The sequence below is a fragment of the Lepidochelys olivacea genome, assembly GCF_965140295.1.
Source record: "Lepidochelys olivacea isolate rLepOli2 genome assembly, chromosome: 12".
Taxonomy (NCBI): Eukaryota; Metazoa; Chordata; order Testudines; family Cheloniidae; genus Lepidochelys; species Lepidochelys olivacea.
This window is the reverse complement of record NC_140422.1, coordinates 36,581,329-36,600,553: the sequence shown is the minus strand read 5'-3', so window position 1 is coordinate 36,600,553 and position 19,225 is coordinate 36,581,329. Positions and strand designations below refer to the sequence as shown.

Genomic DNA, 19,225 nt, shown 5'->3' with positions numbered 1-19,225 from the left:
GAGATCCATGAAAAGAAAAGAAAAGAAGTACTCTCCTTCTGGTAATAGCTCACCTTACCTGATCACTCTCCTTACAGTGTGTATGGTCACACCCATTGTTTCATGTTCTCTGTGTATATAAATCTCCCCCCTGTATTTTCCACTGCATGCATCCAATGAAGTGAGCTGTAGCTCACAAAAGCTTATGCTGAAATAAATTTGTTAGTCTCTAAAGTGCCACAAGTCCTCCTTTTCTTTTTGTGGATACAGACTAATACGGCTGTTACTCTGAAACTTGAGATCCATGGGTGATCAATGCCCTGTCAAGTCTAGATGTTAATGTATATAGTTCCTAATGGGTCTTCCCAGTAGAGCTGCTGCCCAGTCCTGGTGCTGTTTTGTGGGATCCTTCGGCTACCTGCTGCTATTTATCTCAGGATCATTTATCCCCAGCAGATGCCATTATCCAGATCTCTCCCGCTGCATGTAAACCCTGGGATCAAACAGCACCTTTCACTCGCTAGCACCTCTCTTACCACAGAAATAGTGGATTGGGCCAAAGAGCTCCTGATGCCATCTCACACCGAGTAACGTGGCACAGGTGGGTACCAGGCCAGCAGGCAGGCTGACGGCTGTATCCTGAAGATCAGGATGCAAAACCTGGTTAAAATTACTGGGCCAGATTCTGGTCTCACTGGCAGGGCGGTGAATCCAGAGTTACTCCAGATTTATGCCCGTGGGAGATGAGAATCCAGCCCAGGGTATCTTGCTGAGCCAAGGGAAATCCAGCTCCATAACAATGGTACGGAAATGAGTAGGTGGGGATGGAAGAGAATTACTCGAATTCCTAGTGAATTACTTGTCGTTCAGCTGGTGCAGAATTTGCCGACAGCGGATTCCCCTGCTCTTAGTGTCGATTTAAAAGTCTGAAGCGCTGGACCTGCCACCTCTTCCCTCGTACTGCCTGAGGCATCAGTCAAGATTTTCCTGATACTCACCTTGAATTCCCCTTTCCTTCATTTCATCCTGTTGCTTCCACTTTGTACTTGTACACGACCCTGGAGCATTCCCTGCCTCTAAATTGTCTGCGCCCTGAGATCCCGGGAGCGCCTCAGAGCATATCACCTCCTGCCTAGGGAGGGAACACCAGATCCACAATTTCTGCACCTAGAGGACTCAGGATAAGTCTGGTCTGATGAATAGCCCCAAACTTGTGCACACGGAGTTTTGCAGCTGACTAACGCAGGAGCAAGAGCTGGTACAAGTAACGTAGTGTAGATGTATGTTGCCTCACCACTGGAATGCAGCCACCTCTGGTGTGGGGAACAGCAGTTGTAGCATAGTGCATGGCAATGTTACGCAGCAGCCCAGGGCACTGAGAGCAGAAGGATATGGCCACTGGTTGAAACTGCCGGGAAGGAATTTAGGTAGGCCAGACGTCATTGCCTGAGTTGGAGTCAGGCCAGAGCATTGGTATTAACACCTCTGACCTTGAGATCTTTAGACTCTGTCTGCAATGCTGGGGACCAAGTAGCAGAACTGGTTCAGAGCTTGGTTACAACACATTTCCAGTTAAGCTGCTGAAAACTCTGATTGTATCGGGTAGCCTCGCAGTTCCAATCCTTGGATGTGTATATGGAAATCTCAGCTAGAAGTGGGGAGAGGGTATTACCTCTGTTTGGCACTGGTCCAGCCGCTGCTGGAATCCTGGGTCCAGCTCTGGCGGTCACAGTTCAGGGAAGATGAAGGTAAATTGGCGAGGGTTCAGAGAAGAGCCATGAGAATGATTAAAGGATTAGAAAACCTGCCTTCTAGTGATAGACTCAACCTGTTTGGCGTAACAAAGAGACGGTGAAAGAGTGACTTGATTGCAGTCTGTAGGTACCTACAAATATCTGATAATGGGCTCTGCAGTTGGGCAGACACGGTCTAACAAGATCCAGTGGCTGGAAGTTGAAACTAGCCAAATTCAGATTAGGTGCAAGGTTTGAATTTGTAAGAATGAGGGTAACTAACCATTGGCACAGCTGACAGAGGCTTGTGGCAGATTCTTCCATGCTGGCACATTTTTAAATAAAGACTGGATGTTTTCTCCTAAAAGATCTGTTGTGATTGAGGTAGGAATTAATTCAGGGTTGCGCTCTGGCCCGCGCTATGCAGGAGATCAGACTAGGTGATCACAGTGGTCCCTTCTGGCTTGGAAATTTGGATCTAAACCTGTTTAGAAACTGGGCACTGACGTACTGGCTGGAGCCCTGGTTTTGACTGAGACTCTGTCTGCAGCTGTGCCTCCGGAGCACGGTAGCGTAGCCACTTCCTACGCCACCGGAGGGGGGTTTTCCGTCAGTGCAGGTAATCAGCCTCCCTGAGCGGTGGTGGCTAGGCTGAAGGAAGAACTCTTCCGTTGACCGAGCCATGTCTGCACTGGAGGTTAGGTCAGCTTAACTCCGACGCTCGGAGCATGATTTTTTCACACCCCTAGGCGGCATTGCTAGGTCAGTCTCATTTTTACATGTAGACGAGGGCTAAGTACCAGCCACCCAGAAGTTACACTTCATATCTGGGGTGCGTGGCGTGGGCACAGATACCTTAGGGAACAGGTGACACCCCCAAGCACAGGTGATGTGGAAACAATGCGGCCCCAGGTCCCACACAAGGCTCAGAGGTGGGATTCCCTCCCGCTCCATCCCTTGGCTAAGATCTTCTGGGAGGGCTCAGATGTGCTGGTCTTGTGCCTTGTCTGTCTGCTGATCTCTGCGGATGAGTTAATGGAGGGGGGAAGGGGAGAGCTAAGCAGAGCGGAATTCTCCCCTCCCCTAGGGTCAGTTGGGAACTTTCTCTCCACGCCTGCTCCGCCCTGAGTTCTTAACACCAAATTCTCTCTTGAATATTTGATGCTGCTTTTAGCAGCTTGTGGCTCAGGCTGCGCCTTGGGGCTGGCTGGGTGGGGTGGGGGGTAGGGGGGGCAGAACTATCCTTAATTAAAGTGGGGAAACCCCAGAGAGAAACTTTTCCTTCCTAAACAGCTCTCCATGATACGCTCTCGTGATTCCGAGGGAGGTTGGCCTTGGTGGGGAAAGAGGGAGACCTTTTGACAGGCTCCAGCTATCCTCCCACCTTGTCATCCCTAGTTCCTGTAAAGGGAGCCCCGACTTTCCCCTGCGGGCGGGGTGGGTGGCAATGAAAGGGATTGATCTCCTGACCTGTCTGTCCTGTACTGATGCTGTGCGCTGGCCGCTCTTTCGTAATGGGGCAGGCACCTCCGTCGAGCTGGCGATGTGGCTCTCTTCTTGCACCAGAATGTGGGGCACCAGGTCTTTGGGTGGGAAGGGCTGAGAAGCAAAATGCTGGCTGCACAGCGGGTCTCCTGCCCTTTCTAGGGGTTTCAGAGATGTGTGTGCTTCCGGGAAAGCCTGGGGTGATAGAGAGGGCTGGGGAAGGCAACAGATCGGGGCTCTGTTAGACCACGGCGGGGGCCAGGGGAGATGAATGGCAGAGGCAAGGACACCTTGCAGAAAATGCTTTGCCACAGCCCCTCCTGTTTCTCTGCAGACCAGAGCCCCTCTATGGATGTGTTGCGTGCCTTGGGGGAGTGCAGGGCCTCTGCATGGCATCTCCTGAAAGGATCAGGGTGTCCTTTGCAGAGAAAACCCCTCCGGACAGCACCCTTCCCCTGCCCGGTGTTGGGAAGCCACGGCCATGCTGTGTAGTTAGGGGGTACAGCCACTCTCCAAGCAAGTTGGCGAGTGGCTGGCGGATCCCGGGATCTCCCGCAAGCCGTTAGGCAGGGATGCGTGCTGCCCACATTGCTGGCTAGTGCTAGGGCTGCCGAACTGGGATCTGAAGCATTTCCATCCCCAGCACTGGGATCTCCATAGAAATTATTAGTAAATGGACCTAGGTCCAACCCCACACAGAATGACACTCCAGGGCCCCAGGGCTGGAGCCTGCGACTCGGTTGAGGGTAGGGGCTCAGAGAAGCCTGAGGGTCCAGCTGAACATGGGGATAGATGTCATGAGACCGTGTGAGCCCCACCCACTGGCATGTGCCAGCCAGGACGTGTGCAAAACCCACAGTGTTACGCATCACAAGTGCTGTGCCGATGCGCCCTGTGTGCACACCCAAGACCACACTGATCCATGTGAACTCAGACCCATATAGACAGCAACAGACCCCCGTGTGCGTACGTGCACACACGTGTACACAGGCACCCGCGTGGACACGCAGACAAGAGCCCAGCCCTAGGCGCGCACGCTCCCAGCCCCTCCACACAGATGTGGTGTGCACTGCATGCCAGTGTGTGTCCTGCTGAGGAGTGAGTCGCCGTGTGCCTTGACATACAAAGAGCAGCTTGCATGAACGGGCAGCGCTTGGCTTCCAGGGAGGGCTTTGGCATCTCCTGTGCTTCACTGTGTCACTGGTGTGGGGGGATTCTCCTTATTGCAGGGGTGGAGGGTAAGGTCCCAGTTCAGAGGGGATTCCCTAGGGCCGTGCGTGCAGGAGGTCACCGCGCCCCGGGGAGTTGCATCAGCACTGCACTCAGTCGTGGCAGTTGGCCCTGGTGTAACCTGGCTCAGGTTGCTGGGACGAGGCCTCCGAGACATTGACCCGTGGAAATCAGTCTCTTCCAGCCCCCGGATTCTCACATTCCTCCCCTCCAAGCCCCAAGCCCTCTGTGGGACGAAAGCCGAGGCGTTAAACCCCCTCTGCTCTACTGCCCTTCTTCCCTCCCCCTCCAGGGGGAATCCCTTCCTGCCCAGCTCTTTGGAGAATTTGCTGCTTTGCCAGCGAGCTTGGAACAAGCCAAAGGCAACAAGGAATTTATTATGTGGCTGCGGAGATGAGCTGATCATCACATGCTGTATGTGTGTCCTGCAGCCTCCAGCTGGAGGGGTGAGCCCTGCTCTCTGTCTGTCTGTCCTGCAGCCTCCAGCTGGAGGGGTGAGCCCTGCTCTCTGTCTGTCTGTCCATCCTCTTGCCCCCTGCTGGAGGGGATGAGCCCTGCTCTGTGTGTGTCTGTCCTGCTGCCCCCTGCTGGAGGGGGATGATGTCTGCTCTGTGTGCCTCTTACCCCTCTCCCGGGGATGAGGGTGGGAAGGGTGGGCACAGGGAGGCTCAGCTTGCAGGGGCGGGGAAGGCCCAGTGCACCCAGCTCTGGGGCGTCCTTTATTTGTTCACAAACATTTCCTTCTCCGGTAATGAAGAATTACCGAGCGGGGTGATTAGGTAATTCAGGCCGCCAGTGAGCTCCTGTGAGGAAATGCGGAGGCCTGCTGCGCCAGGCATTCCAGGGTGTAATTACCCCAAGGGGGGTCGTCAAGGGGGAAGGGGCGGGATTGGTGCTTGAACTGGGCCCCAGCAGAAAATTCATTGAAGCTATTAGCTTGTAATTACAGAGCAGCGAGGCAGCAGGCCCGAGGTCTGGTGTCTGCGCAGAGCTTGGGATGAAAGGAAGGAGTAATTATGGAATCGGCAGGAGGCAGGCAGAGTGCTGATTAGTAATGCTTCTTGAACCATTTATTGGGCAGGGGGGTGTGGCGGGATACAGATGCCATACTTACTGGAGGAGAAGAGGCTTGCTTTCTATCGGCTGGTGCCCTGGGACAGCTGGTCCAGCTCCTGGTGTGTAGCAAGGCTCCGGGGGTGTGTGAATGAGGGAGTTACTGATTAATCCATCCAGGCTCCTTATCGCTGGGGTGCCTTGCAGGAAGGAGGGGTGTGGCAGCAGGAGCTGTAATGCTCACGGATCTCAAAGCACCCTGCCGAGGTGAGTCCGTGGCATTCGCCCCATTGGGCCTGAGAAGGCACGGAGACTGGGTTGAGTTAGCACCATGGCCAGGGAGTCCTGATCGGTGCCTCCCCCATCAGCTTGTGTGTGAGCGTGGCCTCGCCGGGGAGGGGCGCTGGGGCAAGTTGCCAGCCCTGGAGATGGGCAGCTTCATTAGAAACGCGACGGGACAGCCCGGCCAGCGGCTGTGTGCTCCCGAGAGAGGGGGCTTGGCTGCAGGCTGGCCCGGGCTTCTCTGCTGAGATGCGCTCAGGGGTGTCTGCCGTGGCATGGGACCCACCAAACATGTACCATGCAGGCCCGCGGGCGCCCCCGCCCCTCGTGATGGATGTTAGGAGTCTAAATGCTTCAGGCTTTGGTGACTGTCTGCCGGCGCTGCAGCCTGGCTCTGTGTGAAGCCACCCCATAGGCTGCGGTGATGAGCGATGGCTTTAGGGAAGGGACGGTACTGGGAGGGTTCGTGGGCCTAGAGCGCCAAAGAGCTGCTGCTTGACATGCTGCATGGTGGTTTAGAACAGACATTTCAGGGCTGCAGCCCCTCTGCCTCCTCCACCGCCCACTCCCTCTGGCTCAAGCAGGTGCAATAAAAGGCAGGAGTCCCCTTGCCTGGCACACGCTGCCCCCACAGCCCTCATCCGACAGCTCCCTTCCCGCTCAGGCAGGGTTTTATTCCCAGCTGTTAGGATAATGAATTTACATGAGCTGATCATGTAGACAAGACTCCAGTCAATGGCTGAGAGCGCAGAAGTTAATAAATGCCTGTATAATGAGGGCAGAGGCGAGGGGAGAGGCAGAGAGCTCGGGCTCGCTGGGTGTCTCTCGAGGCCGCCGGGGCCAAAGATTAATAAATGCTGAGTGACACTCCAGAACCGCCGCCCTCCCCTTCCATCTTCCCCAGGAATCGGGCTGCTCAAGTGCTTGGCTTTCTCCCTGCCTCTTTCCCGTCTCCCCGCAGCCGTGCAGCAGCTGTACCTGCGCTAGTTCTTGCCTTCTCAAGCATCCCTGTTCGATGCACACGTAGGCCCCCTGTGCAGGGCATGGTGCCGGGAGACCTGCTCGGGTGCAGTTGTTTTCTCACTGCAGTAGGGCTCCGTCACATGGGGCAGTGAAGAGCTGCAGAGGACAGGGGGGTGGGTGGGGAGGAAAGGAGGCTGGAAAGGGTGTTTGTGTGGTTTTTACATTAGAAATTCGCCTCCTGTCCAGCTGGGGAGAGTCTGTGGTGACCTGGGCGGCCGTCGGTTTAGCACTGCGCCTGAGTGCTTGGCCCGAGACACACATCTTGCTCCAGTGGTCAGTGAGCACGCTGGAGAAAGGAAGTCTTGGCTAAAGATCGCTCCCTGTCCCCTCAGCCCACGACGTGCGGGCTGCTTGCCAAGGGCAGCCCAGTTTGCTGTGCCGGAGATTTCTGAGGAGAGAAGCCTGGGTGAAGAACTAGCCCGCTGTCCGGCGCAGAGAAGGGCAGAATGGCACAAGCTCCAGGGTTTCCTTTACGGAGCCTGCTAGCGCCTTAGGTGATAGCCCAGGCCCAGCTGCAAAACGAAACCAGGCTTCAGGCAGGCGGTAGTGGAGACAGGCCCTTCCAGCTCAGACAGCCCGCCCGCGGGGGAGCCTGAGGTGCCATCTGGGGATTGCAACGAGTGGGGAAAGGCGCAGAGCCAGGCCTTGCCAAGACTGCGTGGGGAACATGCTAAGAGGCTGGGCCCGGCTCCCATTCCCACCCTGGGTCTGGAGCTGCCGGGTTCTCTGGGCTCCCTGGTCCCATCGGTTGGGCTGTATCCCCCAGAGCCTGGCGCCCGAGAGGCTTGATTAGATGGGGCCTTCCGCAGATGGAGACAGCTCAACCCCGGAGCTGGGCCAAGGGGTGAGGCAGTGCCAGGCAGCTGGGACAAAGTGCAGCCACCCACCCTTTGAGCCCTCACTGCCACCTGGCCCCCTTCGCGCCCAGCCCCTCTGCGGCAGAGCTCTGGCTGGGCCTCCAGTGGCCACAGCAGATGGGAGCCGGGCAAGGGGTCCCTGCTCTGTGTGGAAGATTCCCAGGTTGGAGAAGTCCCATGGAAGTTGCCAGGGCAGGGGGATGATGTGGGAGCTGTGGATTGAGGTGATTTTGGGGGAGCTCTCTCCTGCTTGGCCATCTCCATGCCCAGGAGAGGCAGACACACAGCTTCCCTGTGGGTGCCCCCGATGCAGGGACAGCGGCGTGGGGCAGAGAGCCCAGAGGAGGTTGTTGTGAGGCGACACACACTGCCCTGATGTGGGCTTTCCGGTGCTCTCTGGCCTGTTCTGAGTGTAGGCTCTTGGAGCCCCTGGCCAGCCTCCCGTCAGGGGTGTCATTCTGACTGTCTAGTCTGATCCCTGCCCAGCCCCAGAAGGGCCAGAGAACTTCCCCCAGGGAGTCCTGCAACAAACCAGTTCTGTCAGGTGCCGCGGTAACACCCCACAGCCCCGTTTGAACCCAGAGCTCTGGCTGGAGCTACGGCCCGCGAGAGCAGCCAGCAGAGCAGGTCTGACTGCAGTGAAGAGCGTTCGTGGGCGGCTCTGATGGATCATCCCTTGGGTGCCAGGCAGCAGAATCTATGCCCTGGCCCTGCCCTTTCCTTGGCAAACGGGGCCTGGCACAAGCTGGCAAGAGCCTGCCTGGCTCTGAGCTCACCCAGTTACCCCGGCTGTCTTCCCCTTGCAGATCGTCCTGGTGCCCTGTTGCTGGCAGGTGAGCCAAGCCCTGCCCCAAGTGCTAAGCAGGGGGTGCGGGAGGCGGGTCACAAAGCAAATGGCGGTGCGGGGGGAGGCGCTGGGTCACAAAGCAAATCAGAGCATCACTCCCTGAGACTCATGCAGCGGCAAGTGGGCCGGAGGAAGGTCAGCATGGGCCACGTGGGCCCCAGTGTCCTCAGGTGACACTGCAGCGCAGGGGTGGCCCCACGGGCTAGGAATGTTCTCCTGGCCGGAAGGGAGGGCGGGTGATGGTGGCATGTCCTGGCTGCAGGGGTTGCATGGCTCCGCCCTGTCTCTGGGACCTGGGGTGTCTGGTGGCTGCTCTGCAGCAGGGGAGGGTTGTGCCACGTGGCTGGAGATGGTGCCTTGGGCAGGCGAGGGCGGCCGTGGGCTGGGGATGAGGGCCCAGCCCCCCACTGGTGCAGGTGACGGGGACACAGGAAGGAGAAGCAGTCGCAGGTGCTGATGAGTTGCTGGTTGGTGTGACCGGCGCGCCCGTTCCTGGCGATGCACGGCTAGTGCCGAGGTGCAGAGGGACCCGGCGTGGGGTGTGGGGCAGTGCTCAGTGAAAGGGGTGGTTTGGTGTTGCTGGTGCAGGGCTGGGAAGGGCCCAGTGGGGCGGGACTTCAGAAAAATGCCCCTGCCTGTCAGTGTTCCCGTCCTCTCTGCAATGGTCACAGGCCCCTCACCCCCATAACCCTGGATTCCCACCTGGCTTGGGGTGCGGGGGCAGTGAGTGTGAGGGGATGTTTGTTCTGCCACAAAACAATTCTTAGACCATGTGAAGCCTGATCGGCAATTTCTGCCCAGACCTGGGATGGTACAGGGGCTGTGGGTTGGGATTGAGGGGCATTGGCAGAGCTCTGTGGGTACTGGGGGAGCCCAGGGCTGGACTAGCAGGGGCTGCAGGTCGGGACTGAGGGGCATTGGCAGAACTGCCTGGCAGCCGTGGCCCTCCCTCTTTCCTGTGCTGTATTTGAGTCCATTCATTCTCAGCGGAGCGAGAAGCCCGAAGCAGGATGATGGGGGCAGGCGGTGGACTCCCAGCTCGCAGGGTGTCAGTGCAGGGGGACAGCCAGCCAGCCCCCTGGAGCGACCTCTCCCCGTGCGCTGCTCCCGAGCGAGCGGCAGCTGCGAGGCCCCGGCTGAGGGCCCCCAGCCCCTGCGTCTGGCTGAGCAATCGGCGGTACAGCTCGGGCTAATTTTTGCTCAGCCCTCCCAGACTCAGGGGTGAGCGCAGCGGCTCAGCCCGCTCCTGGCTGCTTTCTCCCTGTCTCTCCCTCTTCTGCCTTTAGCAACAGAGCGGAGGACACGGAGGGGTCAAACGCCTGGATCAGTGCTGCTTCAGACGCGCTCAATAGGGCCTGCTGCTGGGCGCCGCGCTGACAAAACACCACTGTTATCTAAAAGCGGCCCTGGATATTACAGATCAGCTGGGGCCATGTGACTTCGCGGCAGCTGTTCGCCCGAGAGTGTCAGCCTGTTTTCTGTGGGGAACAGTGTCTGTGAGCTGCTGCTTTGTTCGATAAGCTCCAAGCGCTCGCTGGGAAGAATGGGGTTTCCCTGAGCGCCGCTCTCTTTTATAATCCTTCGCGGGCTGCAGAAATTAAACCCAAAGCCCCCGTGCCCCGCAACCCCCAGCTGACGGAAGCCGGGAGTCACCTGCCAGCCTGCGCTCTGTAAGCTCTTTGATTCTCTACTTTCTCCTTTGCAGGGAAGGGGCCCGGCTGACCTGGGGGCCGGGCGTTTGATTCATTGTTCTGGGCCTGCCTCTTTCATGGGGGCTGTGTTTTGGAGGCGGGGATGGGAGAAGGGGCCATGCTTTGTGCACCCAGCGCCGTGCAACTCCACAGGCCAGGGGCGGTTGGGCTCGTCGGGCGGGAGGGTTTCAAAGACTTTCTCGCCTTCAGCTGAAATCCTCAGTCTATTTCTCTCCTCCTCCCCCCTTTCTCGCGGAGCCGAAGGGGGAAGCCCAGTTGCTTGCTCAGTGTCCGATCTCATGAGTCCCGGTGGGATGGCGAAATCAGAGCTTAGATTCACTATTTTTGTTGTCTCTGATTCCCTTCCCTCCCGTTGGATTTCGGGAAAAGGACTGAAAGTCCAACAGCTCCTGTTCTAGCAGATCAGGCCTTCTTCTGAGATGTCCGTGTCTGGGATCTGGCCTCTGTCGTCCGCCCGCCGCTGCCTTTCCTGTTGCTTTCTTCGGCACCTGGCTGGCATCAGTTTCTGCCTCTTCCCCCTTCCCCTCGCAAGGCTGCCCGCGACATCCCCCAGATGGGCTCGTTCATAAGGCAGTCTCCTCCTGGGGATCTGCAGCGTAAGGGAAGGGTCAGGCACTCGTAACGCACTGGGTCAGCTGGGCTTGTGTCGGTATTGAAGTGGCAGGCGGGCTCCTTTTGGAGCTGGGATGCTGTTGACGTATGAAGTCTTTGATACAGTTCTGTGTGAGTGGAAAGGATGGTCCAGTGGCTGGAGCACTCAAGCGGGATTGGGGTGGGGTCTGGGTTCAATTCCTGGCCCCACCACAGGTTCCTTGGCTGAGTCACTTTCCCTAGGTTCCCAGGGAAGTTAGAAACCTCACGAGCTCTGGGCCTCGGGCCCGTCGTCTCTGTCAGATGGGGGCATTGTGCCCCTCTGGAGAGGTGTGTTGGGAGGGTAACTCAAGTGGGAGATGCTCAGATGCTGGAGTGGGAGCGCCGTGTAGCACCCAGAGAGACTGGGGAGGCAGATGGCCTGGGTGGATGGTGAGCTTTGGTGGTTGTACTTGGTTGCCCCCTTCGGCTGATCCAAGTTTGGGGGTGCAAGCGGGGGCATCTGCAGCCGAGGCCAGGAGAGAGAGGAGGCTCCCAGCCCTGCTGGGCAACCGCCGGGCGTGGGCCTGGGCAGCTCCCTTAAGAGAGACACCCGTTCCCCCACTACCGCCCAGGGCTAGCCTTGCTGGGCATTGGGCAGCTGTGACTGGTGACCAGGGAGCTGGGAGACTTGGCTTCAATTTTGTGGGCAACTTTAGGGCAGTCGTGTCCCCTTCCCTGTCCCTTGTCTCCCCCTCAGTAAATGGGGGTGCTGCCTTTACAGAGCGCTTTGAGATCTGCGGCTGGCAAGCCCTGCATGGGTGCCAGGGGTGGGTGGCTGCCCGGGGGCTGGTGTCATGCTTGGCTGCCGTGCCAGGCTGCTGACTGCTGTCGTCTGCCCCCGGCCTCTGTCCCTGCGTGCGGTAGCGACTCTCGCTTGACTCGAGCGCCTGCTCTCCCGGTGATCTGGATTGTTCTTTTCGTTGTTTCAGGCATGAGCCATGAGCCAAAGTCACCTTCACTAGGAATGCTCTCCACCGCGACCCGGACCACGGCCACCGTCAGCCCCCTGACCCCTTCTCCTCTCAATGGCTCCCTTGTGCCCAATGGCAGCCCGGCGGCCAACAGCTCCTTGTCAGTCCAGTCAGCGCCTTCCTCCAGCTTCGCTGCTGCCCTGCGCAAACTGGCCAAACAGGCAGAGGAACCCAGAGGTAAGAAAGGAGCTGGGAGAGGGGTCCTTGAAATGACACCTGGGGCATAGGTGCCGACTCCGTGGGTGCTCCGGGGCTGGAGCACCCACAGGGAAAAATTGGTGGGTGCTCTGCACCCACCGGCAGTTCCCCTGCCCCAGCTCACCTCCGCCGCCTCCCCTGCGCACGCCACCGCATCCTGCTTCTCCCCCGTCCCTCCCAGCGCTTGCGCCGTGAAACAGCTGGGAGGGGGGAGGAGGAGGAGGAACATGGCGCACTCGGGGAAGAGGCAGGGCTGGGGGGGGATTTGGGGAGGGGTCCAATAGGGGCAGGGAGGGGGCGGAGTCAGGGCGGGGCCAGGGGTGGGGGGGTGCGAGCACCCACCAGCACCAACAAAAGTTGGCACTTGTGGCCTGGGGGGGGTGTGTGCCTGAGACAGACCCCTCGCCCAGCCCTGCTCAGAACAAACCTGCGATACTAGCCTGAGGCCGGAGCTGACCCCAGGTACTCGCAGCAGCTCACCCAAGGAACCCCAGGCTTCAGGACGAAGCCGAGTGATTGACGATGGGGGTCAGGCCGGGATTTCCCTCTCCAGGTCTATGCACAGCACCCGCTTTGGGAGGACGTCAGACATGGTGTGCTGTGATGGTGTTACTCTGCTCTTCTCGAGCACCTTTCAGCCCCGATCGCAAAGCGCTTTACAAACCTGAATCAAGACTCCCAGTGCCCCACAGTGAGGCTCGGATATACAGGGATCATGTCACCCTGTGCTGAAATGCAGCCTTCTCTGGGGTGGAATGTAACAGCTCTGTATGTAAGGGTCACTTACCCGGTACTGAAATGCAGCCACCTCTGGGGCGGAACACAGCTGATGTTGCACAAGGATTCCCTCACCCCCATGCAGTCACCTCTAGGATGAAATACAGCAGTTTTCTATACGGGGGTTGCCCACCCAGTGCTGAGATGCAGCTGCTACAGGGGTGGGGGTTGGCAACCGTTTGTCCAGGGATCACCTACCCAGTGCTGAGATGCAGCCGCCTCGGGGCCGGGTTGCGGCAGCTGTTTAACAGTGGGCAGCTGTGCTCTGTGCAGTAGTTTGGGACAAGGAGGGAAGAAGCGTTTGTCTCACTGAAGCTGCAGGGGGATACTGGGTGGTCAGAACGTTACTTGCCGGGGCTAACAGCCCCGCTGCTGTGATCTCTCAGGGGCTCAGGGCCGTGGTTTCGTGCGAGCCAGGTCTGGATGGTCTGCTTGGCAGTGCCTGTGCAGACCAGTGGGGTGACAGCCTGGGAGTGGGAGCCCAGCAGGCTGCAGGAGCCAGGGCTGCGGGTGCTCAGGATCAGGCCCTGCGTCTGAGTGCAGCGTCTGTCTGTGTCTTTGGGACAGGGAGCCCTGTGCTCCCTCAGGACTACGGCAGGGCAAGGGCACGATGCTCTGGGCACAGGAGGCCGGTGCAAAGGGATCCACAGATCCTGCAAGGCCAGCAATACAGTTGTAGAGAAAGGAGTTACTGCCCATCACCCTAGCCTCTGGACGCGTCCCCATTATTCAAAGCCAGTCCAAGGCCCGCTCTGACACCCTGTTACCTGCCCCCCCCCTTAAAGCCCCTTCCCAATATTAACCCAGATCCAGCGGGAGGCCAGGACAGCTGCAGAGCCCAGCTCTGTGCCCTGGGGGTCTGTGCCCTTGGGCTCTGGCTGGTTGCGCTCTGATCCCAGCTGTGAGGACAAGGTGCAGGGAGAGCTGTGGCTGCCGTTACTGATCGCTCGCCACACACAGATGATTCTGCTCTGCGGGAAGCTCAGCTCTGAAAGCAGCATCTGCTGTATAGAGCAGCCAGCGTAAACCAGAGCCCTCCCCTCCTGCTGTCCCCAGCCCCGCTGCCCACCCCCTCTCTTCTGGCTGGGCCTCCATGTGGCTTTCCGTCGCCAGGGCGCAGTGCCCAGCACCTGTGGGGTGGAACGGGGGCCTCCGGCAAGCCGTGCGGCACTCCATGGCACGGATGGACATGCGCTGCGGAGCCTCCGTCCTGCCAGCTCCCTGCACCGAGCCCACAGCTGGGTTTGAAGGCTGTGGGCTGCAGCCGGGCCAGGAAGCTGTTCAAGGGCTGCGGGAGGTTGTGCCCCATCCCCTCCCCCATCAGGGCCTCTGAGGCCGCCTTGCCTTGCCGACCCTGGAGGCTTGGCTGGAAGAGCTTTGCCCCCCTGGAAATGCAGCTTATATTGGCCAGAGCTTAACCCACCTGCCTGAGCGGAATAAGCTAGACGGGCAAATGGGCTTTTGTGCCAGGCTCCCCGCTCTGCCCGGGGGCGCTGCCTGCACAGCTCTGTCGGGCTGGGGGTGGCAGCTTTTCCGCACTCCTCCCCAACAGCGACGCCGGACCAACCTTGCCATGTCGGCCAAGCCCCAGCCGCCGCCCTGTCCCTCTGCCTCCGTCCCTTCCTGGGCCCTGGTGCTGGCCTCTCGCGCCAGCCCAGCCCGCGGCAGCTGATGCTGGGTCCTGTTTGCTTGTCTCCGTGCCAGCCTGTTTCTCCCGCAGCCGAAGCGCTCCATAAATCCGGCCAGCCCTAAACCTGTCACATCAACTGTCTGGCAGGCGCCTCTCGCTCGGCAGGGCGGGGGAGCTGGCAGCGGGTGTTTTTTCCCCCCTGACCTCATTGAATTGTCGCGGAAGGAGCTGCCCAGGCGCCATCAGGGGGCAGTGCTGAGCCTCACGGTGGTGGGGCTAAGCCGGCGCTCGCTGCCTGGGGTTGGTAGGACAGGCTCCCATGGCCCTCGGAGCTGTTCCCTCGCTGTGACACGCGGGGTTCGGAGGGGGTGTGCTGGGGGGCAGCACGACCTGTGTCACTGAGCTCTGGGCAAGGGCTGGGGCTCACCCCGCACCCCCGCTGGGCAGCCATCCCCTGGCTGGCTGGTACAGAGCTGGCCCCTGCTGTTAGCTCTTCCCGTGCAAGGTGCAGGTGCCCAGGGATGTGCCTTCCTCCCACAAGTTCCGTACAGCACCGACGGGCCTTAGATTTGGGTCAGAAGCTGCTTCTGGCTTCCCTGCTGGGGTCCAGCCATCGGTGCAGTCCATTCCTGAGGGTGCCCAGCTGCGGGTTTCAGAACAGGTCAGATTGGCCAGCAAGTGTTTGGATCCAGGGGGTTGGGCCTGGCCTGTCTGGGGTTCCCAGTAAGCAGCAGCGTGGATCCAGAGGTGGGGACCCAGGAGACACCCTTGTAACATTCACAAGGGTGGATTATGGGGAAGTACCCTACGCCTCTGCTGTCCCCTCCAGCCCTCTTCCGAGAAGCACTCCTCCTCCCCTGCCCTTCTCCCCAAGGAGTGGCTCCTACTCTGCCCAAACTGCCATACAGCCTGCTCCCTCTGCTGCGTTTGCCCGGGGCCTGGCTAGAGTGCAGGCCCATCAGCTCCAAGACCACATCCCTGTCTGCCAAGTGCCTGGCCTGGGATCAGCACTGATCCACAAGTGCCCTGTGCCCAGAAGGCAGCCACGAGGGCAGGACAGGGAGCTAGCCACGAGGGTCTTCTCCTCCCGCTCTGGCTAGTGAGGAGCGGATCTGCGGCAGGAGCAGAGCCGTTTCCATCTCACCCTCCTTCTTAAATCCTCAGTGGGTGTTTTTCTCTTGCGGGTGATGGGTAGAATTAGCACGAAGCATCCATCAGTCCCCTGCACAGAATCAACCCGGGATCCACTCCCCAAGGGGCTGCATCTCTTCCCCTGTCTCTTTGGGCCGGGCCTCCATAGCCCAGATGTTGCATGCACGGAGCAGACTTGCCCACTGCTAACTCCCGACCCCGATCCTGCTCCTTGTATCCCTCTGGCTAATTCTCAGCTCAGGGAGCAGCTGGCGGCAACACGCACAAAACTCAGGCGCAGATGCTCAGGGTTGTGGGACTCTGAGGAACAGCTTTGAAAAAGTGTCGATCTCCATAGGGTGGAGCCACAGGCCAAACTCACCAAGAGCTCCCCAATTTGCTGATGCATTTTCTTGTCTCCCCCTCCAGCAAGGTGCATCTGTAGATACAGGTCCCCGCTTTGCACATGCAAATGCTGGGGGGTGCATGGGCCCAGTACTGCCTTGGTCTGCACCTGTGGCCAGTCTGTGTGAGAGAGGCCTGGGGTGCGGGTGCACCTGAGAGCCGTGCTCATGCTGTGATCAGCAGATGGTGGGTACGGGATCACATGGGGATCGCGCTGCCCCTTGCAGGTGTAGGGAGTTTATATTGTTTGTAGGGCCTGGGGCAAGTCCCAAAGGGGAGCAGTTCACATAGCTGGGGTTGGGGTGATGGGGCCAGGTCCCTCCCTATGGGACAGGGTCAGAATCCTGGGAATAAAGCTCAGTGATGTCTTGTGTCCCCCAGGTCCAGGTGGCACTAAACCCCAGGCCCGTCTGGGGTGCCTGTCAATGGCCCCCAGGCACAAATCTAGGGCTGGCTTCCCCATGCATTCCATGTCCTGAGCGGCTTGGAACTCAGGCCAGGGACGGTGAGCGTGCGGGGGAAAGCCACCTGTCAGGCTGCATCCCCTGCACGGGAGGCCAAACGCCCTGAGTGATGTGCTCGGGGTGGCCTGGCCATGGGTGGCTGCTTCCCAGGGAGCTGGAGAGGCCGGGCTTATCGGTGGGCTTAGCCGTGGCCTAGAGTCGGGGCTGGCAGGCGAAGGACCCTGCAGAGACAGGTAGTGGCATTTTGCAGTACCCTGGGCAGTGCGGAATAGGGGCACCTCCTGCTGACCCACACACTGACTGATGCTGCTGCTGTGCCCACTGACAGACCTCTCAGCCCTTTAGCGAGAGCCCTTAGCGGGCCCCCTGCCAGGCCGTTGACTGTCCCCTCCCTGTGCCGCCCCCCAGCTGCTCTCTCTTCTCTGCGGTGCCCAGCCCCGGGCCCGCGGACAGAGCTCTGCCTGGGTGGTGGGACTTCAGCCAGCTCGTGGGTCTGTGCCGTCGCCCATCCCTCGGGGGGGACTGTGGCCTGGGAAATGTGCCGCAACCCATTGGAGCAGCCTTGCCGGCGCCCGTGAAGGGGGATGGTCGGTCTCCTGATGCTGCTGGAGCCGGCTGCCCAGGGAGGCTGGAGGGCCGGAGCGGCCAGGCCGAGCCGGGGAAGAGGGAGGTGCTGGGGCAGAAGGTGAGAGTCTCTCCAAGGAGCTGAGGCAGCCACAGGGAGGGGGCAGAGCGGAGGGGGTAGCAGTAGGGGGCAGGATGGAAGCCAATGGAGGGTTGTGGGGGAGGTGTCGGAGGCGCAGCAGGGGCAGCGTTGGCAGGAGGTGGGCATGGGGGGAGCCTCAGACCCCACAGCTGCTAGATCAGTCCGTGCCGGCACAGATCTGAGTGCACAGTCGCCCGCACTGGGCACGGGATGGCAGCGAGCACGTGGGCAGGGTCAGGGGAGATCCAGCCACCCCGTACCCACTTGTGGGCTCTCTTGCAGTCACAGCAACTGGGGGCAGGGGTGGGAGGAGCCTGGTGCACACACACGCATGCTCTCACCGTCACTGCAGGCCGGTTACATGGCCCCTGTTTTCCCCGTCTCATTCTGATAACCCGGAGCCACTGGTTTGATTCTCTCTGGCCGCTCCGGTTCTTTGTGGTGCTAACTGATCCTTGGCATGGAGTGGCAGCCCGTATTGCCCAGACGCCTGCTGACTGATCTGCAGAGCCGACCCGGCACTGCGCTCTTGGCCCTGGGTTTTCTAACCACCTTCGAAGCCGTGGTCTGCGGCCCAGTCTCACTCCTCTCCTTCTCTGACCCCCGCCCCCCCCCCCCCGGAGACCTCCCTCGTGTTTTTCGCCAGACGACGGCCTGCTCTCCCCACTGCTTCCCGGGCTAATGTCTTTCCTCGGCATGGTGTCTGGAGGGGGCAGTTTAAACTCCATCCGTTCAGATGGAGTGATCCACATGCCATCTCGTTTGCTGTGCCCCGAGAGAACGCGGGACGAGAACGCGGAGGGGAGGTGCCGGCCTTCCCCCACCTCGGCTGCTGAGCTGCCATGCTTCAGTGAAGCTTTACTTTGCCTAAGGCTCCTCCGTGCATTCGCTCACCAGCCAAACTGCGCTGCTCATAATGAAGCCAGCGACTGCTGGGTGCCGGCCTGGAGAAATGCACATCTGAATGGATTTCTCTTTCATGGGCTATTTAACGGGAGCCCGGCTAAAGGGAGCCCGGCTAAAGGTGATGCGTGAGCGCCAGTGGGAGGAAGCGCAGGTAGGAATTAGAGGAAGAGTGGAGGTGTTGCGGGGTAGCAGGGAGTGGCAGAGCTTCCCAGCCCCATGCTCCGGATTCTCGTTCATGTAACTCAGTGCCAGGTTTGGAACCACAGTCTGGGGAAGCAAAGACCTTTAGCTGCCTGCAGTGTGGGTGCCCCCACTCCTTGCCTTGCCAGCAGGGATCTGCAGCATTCCCCTGGAGGGCTCAGCCTCCATGCTGGCCTCTCTGCTGAGGCTGCAATGGGGCATGTGGTGCGGTTTCCTTTCCTTTCACACCTGCCCTCCAGCATGCCCAGCTTGTGTCACGCAGGCTAGAGCCCCAGGCCAGGACGTGCGATTCCGGGAGGGGGCATCCTGGAGGTGCCCAGCGGAATCCTGTTCCGGATCCCCCAAGGCAGAGCTCCGGGTGCTGAACACAGCCGAGCCATTCCTGGGCAGTCACTCTGTCATTCCAGTGAGGTCATTATTTTTGCAGGCACTTGCTGTGCCCGGGGTTTCATTGAGGCTGGCTGTGCGTCATCCTGCTGTGTGTGTCTAGGCAGGCATAGCCACGCCAGGGCTTGGAATTCCCTCTTTGGGCAGGAGCCCTAGAGACGAGGGTGCAGGAAGGACTGTTCGTGGGCACGTGTTCCTTACATCACATGTTTGGGGGGGAGGGGGGTCACTATAGGATGCCACCCGGGACAGCTTTTCTTGGATATTCCCAAAGCGCGTGAGCCTGGCCTGCATCTTGCTAGGTCATTTGGCCGTGCAGTGCTGGGCTGGTACAGTGCTAATGTCCCAGCGTGCAGGGCCCAGCACGGACAAGGTAGCACCTCGACACGTCTCGCCCTCATGCCCCCAGCAATGGCACCCGCAGAGGCTGTTGCCGCCCTGTGGCACCACTCTGGGAAGTGTCGATTTCATGACAAGCACCTGGAAATCTGACCCGTGTTTCCATTCAACGCCCCTAATCTGTGAAGCTGCTGTGGCCGTGGAGCTCAGAGGATTTAAAGAACCTCATCATTCAAACCCACGTGACTGAAAAGGGAGACCTGGCAACAAGCAAAA

General features: G+C 59.6%; 1 protein-coding gene across 2 annotated transcripts in view; it reads left to right on the top strand.

Moving 5' to 3' along the window:
- The window catches only part of GSE1 (Gse1 coiled-coil protein), a 356,147-nt gene that overhangs the window by 290,045 nt on the left and 46,877 nt on the right, over positions 1–19,225 (top strand). For both annotated transcript variants that reach the window (XM_084644250.1, XM_084644249.1), the window contains exon 3: positions 11,764–11,982. In XM_084644250.1, the coding sequence (XP_084500376.1) occupies positions 11,764–11,982 (219 nt within the window). The remainder of the gene's footprint in view (positions 1–11,763; positions 11,983–19,225) is intronic.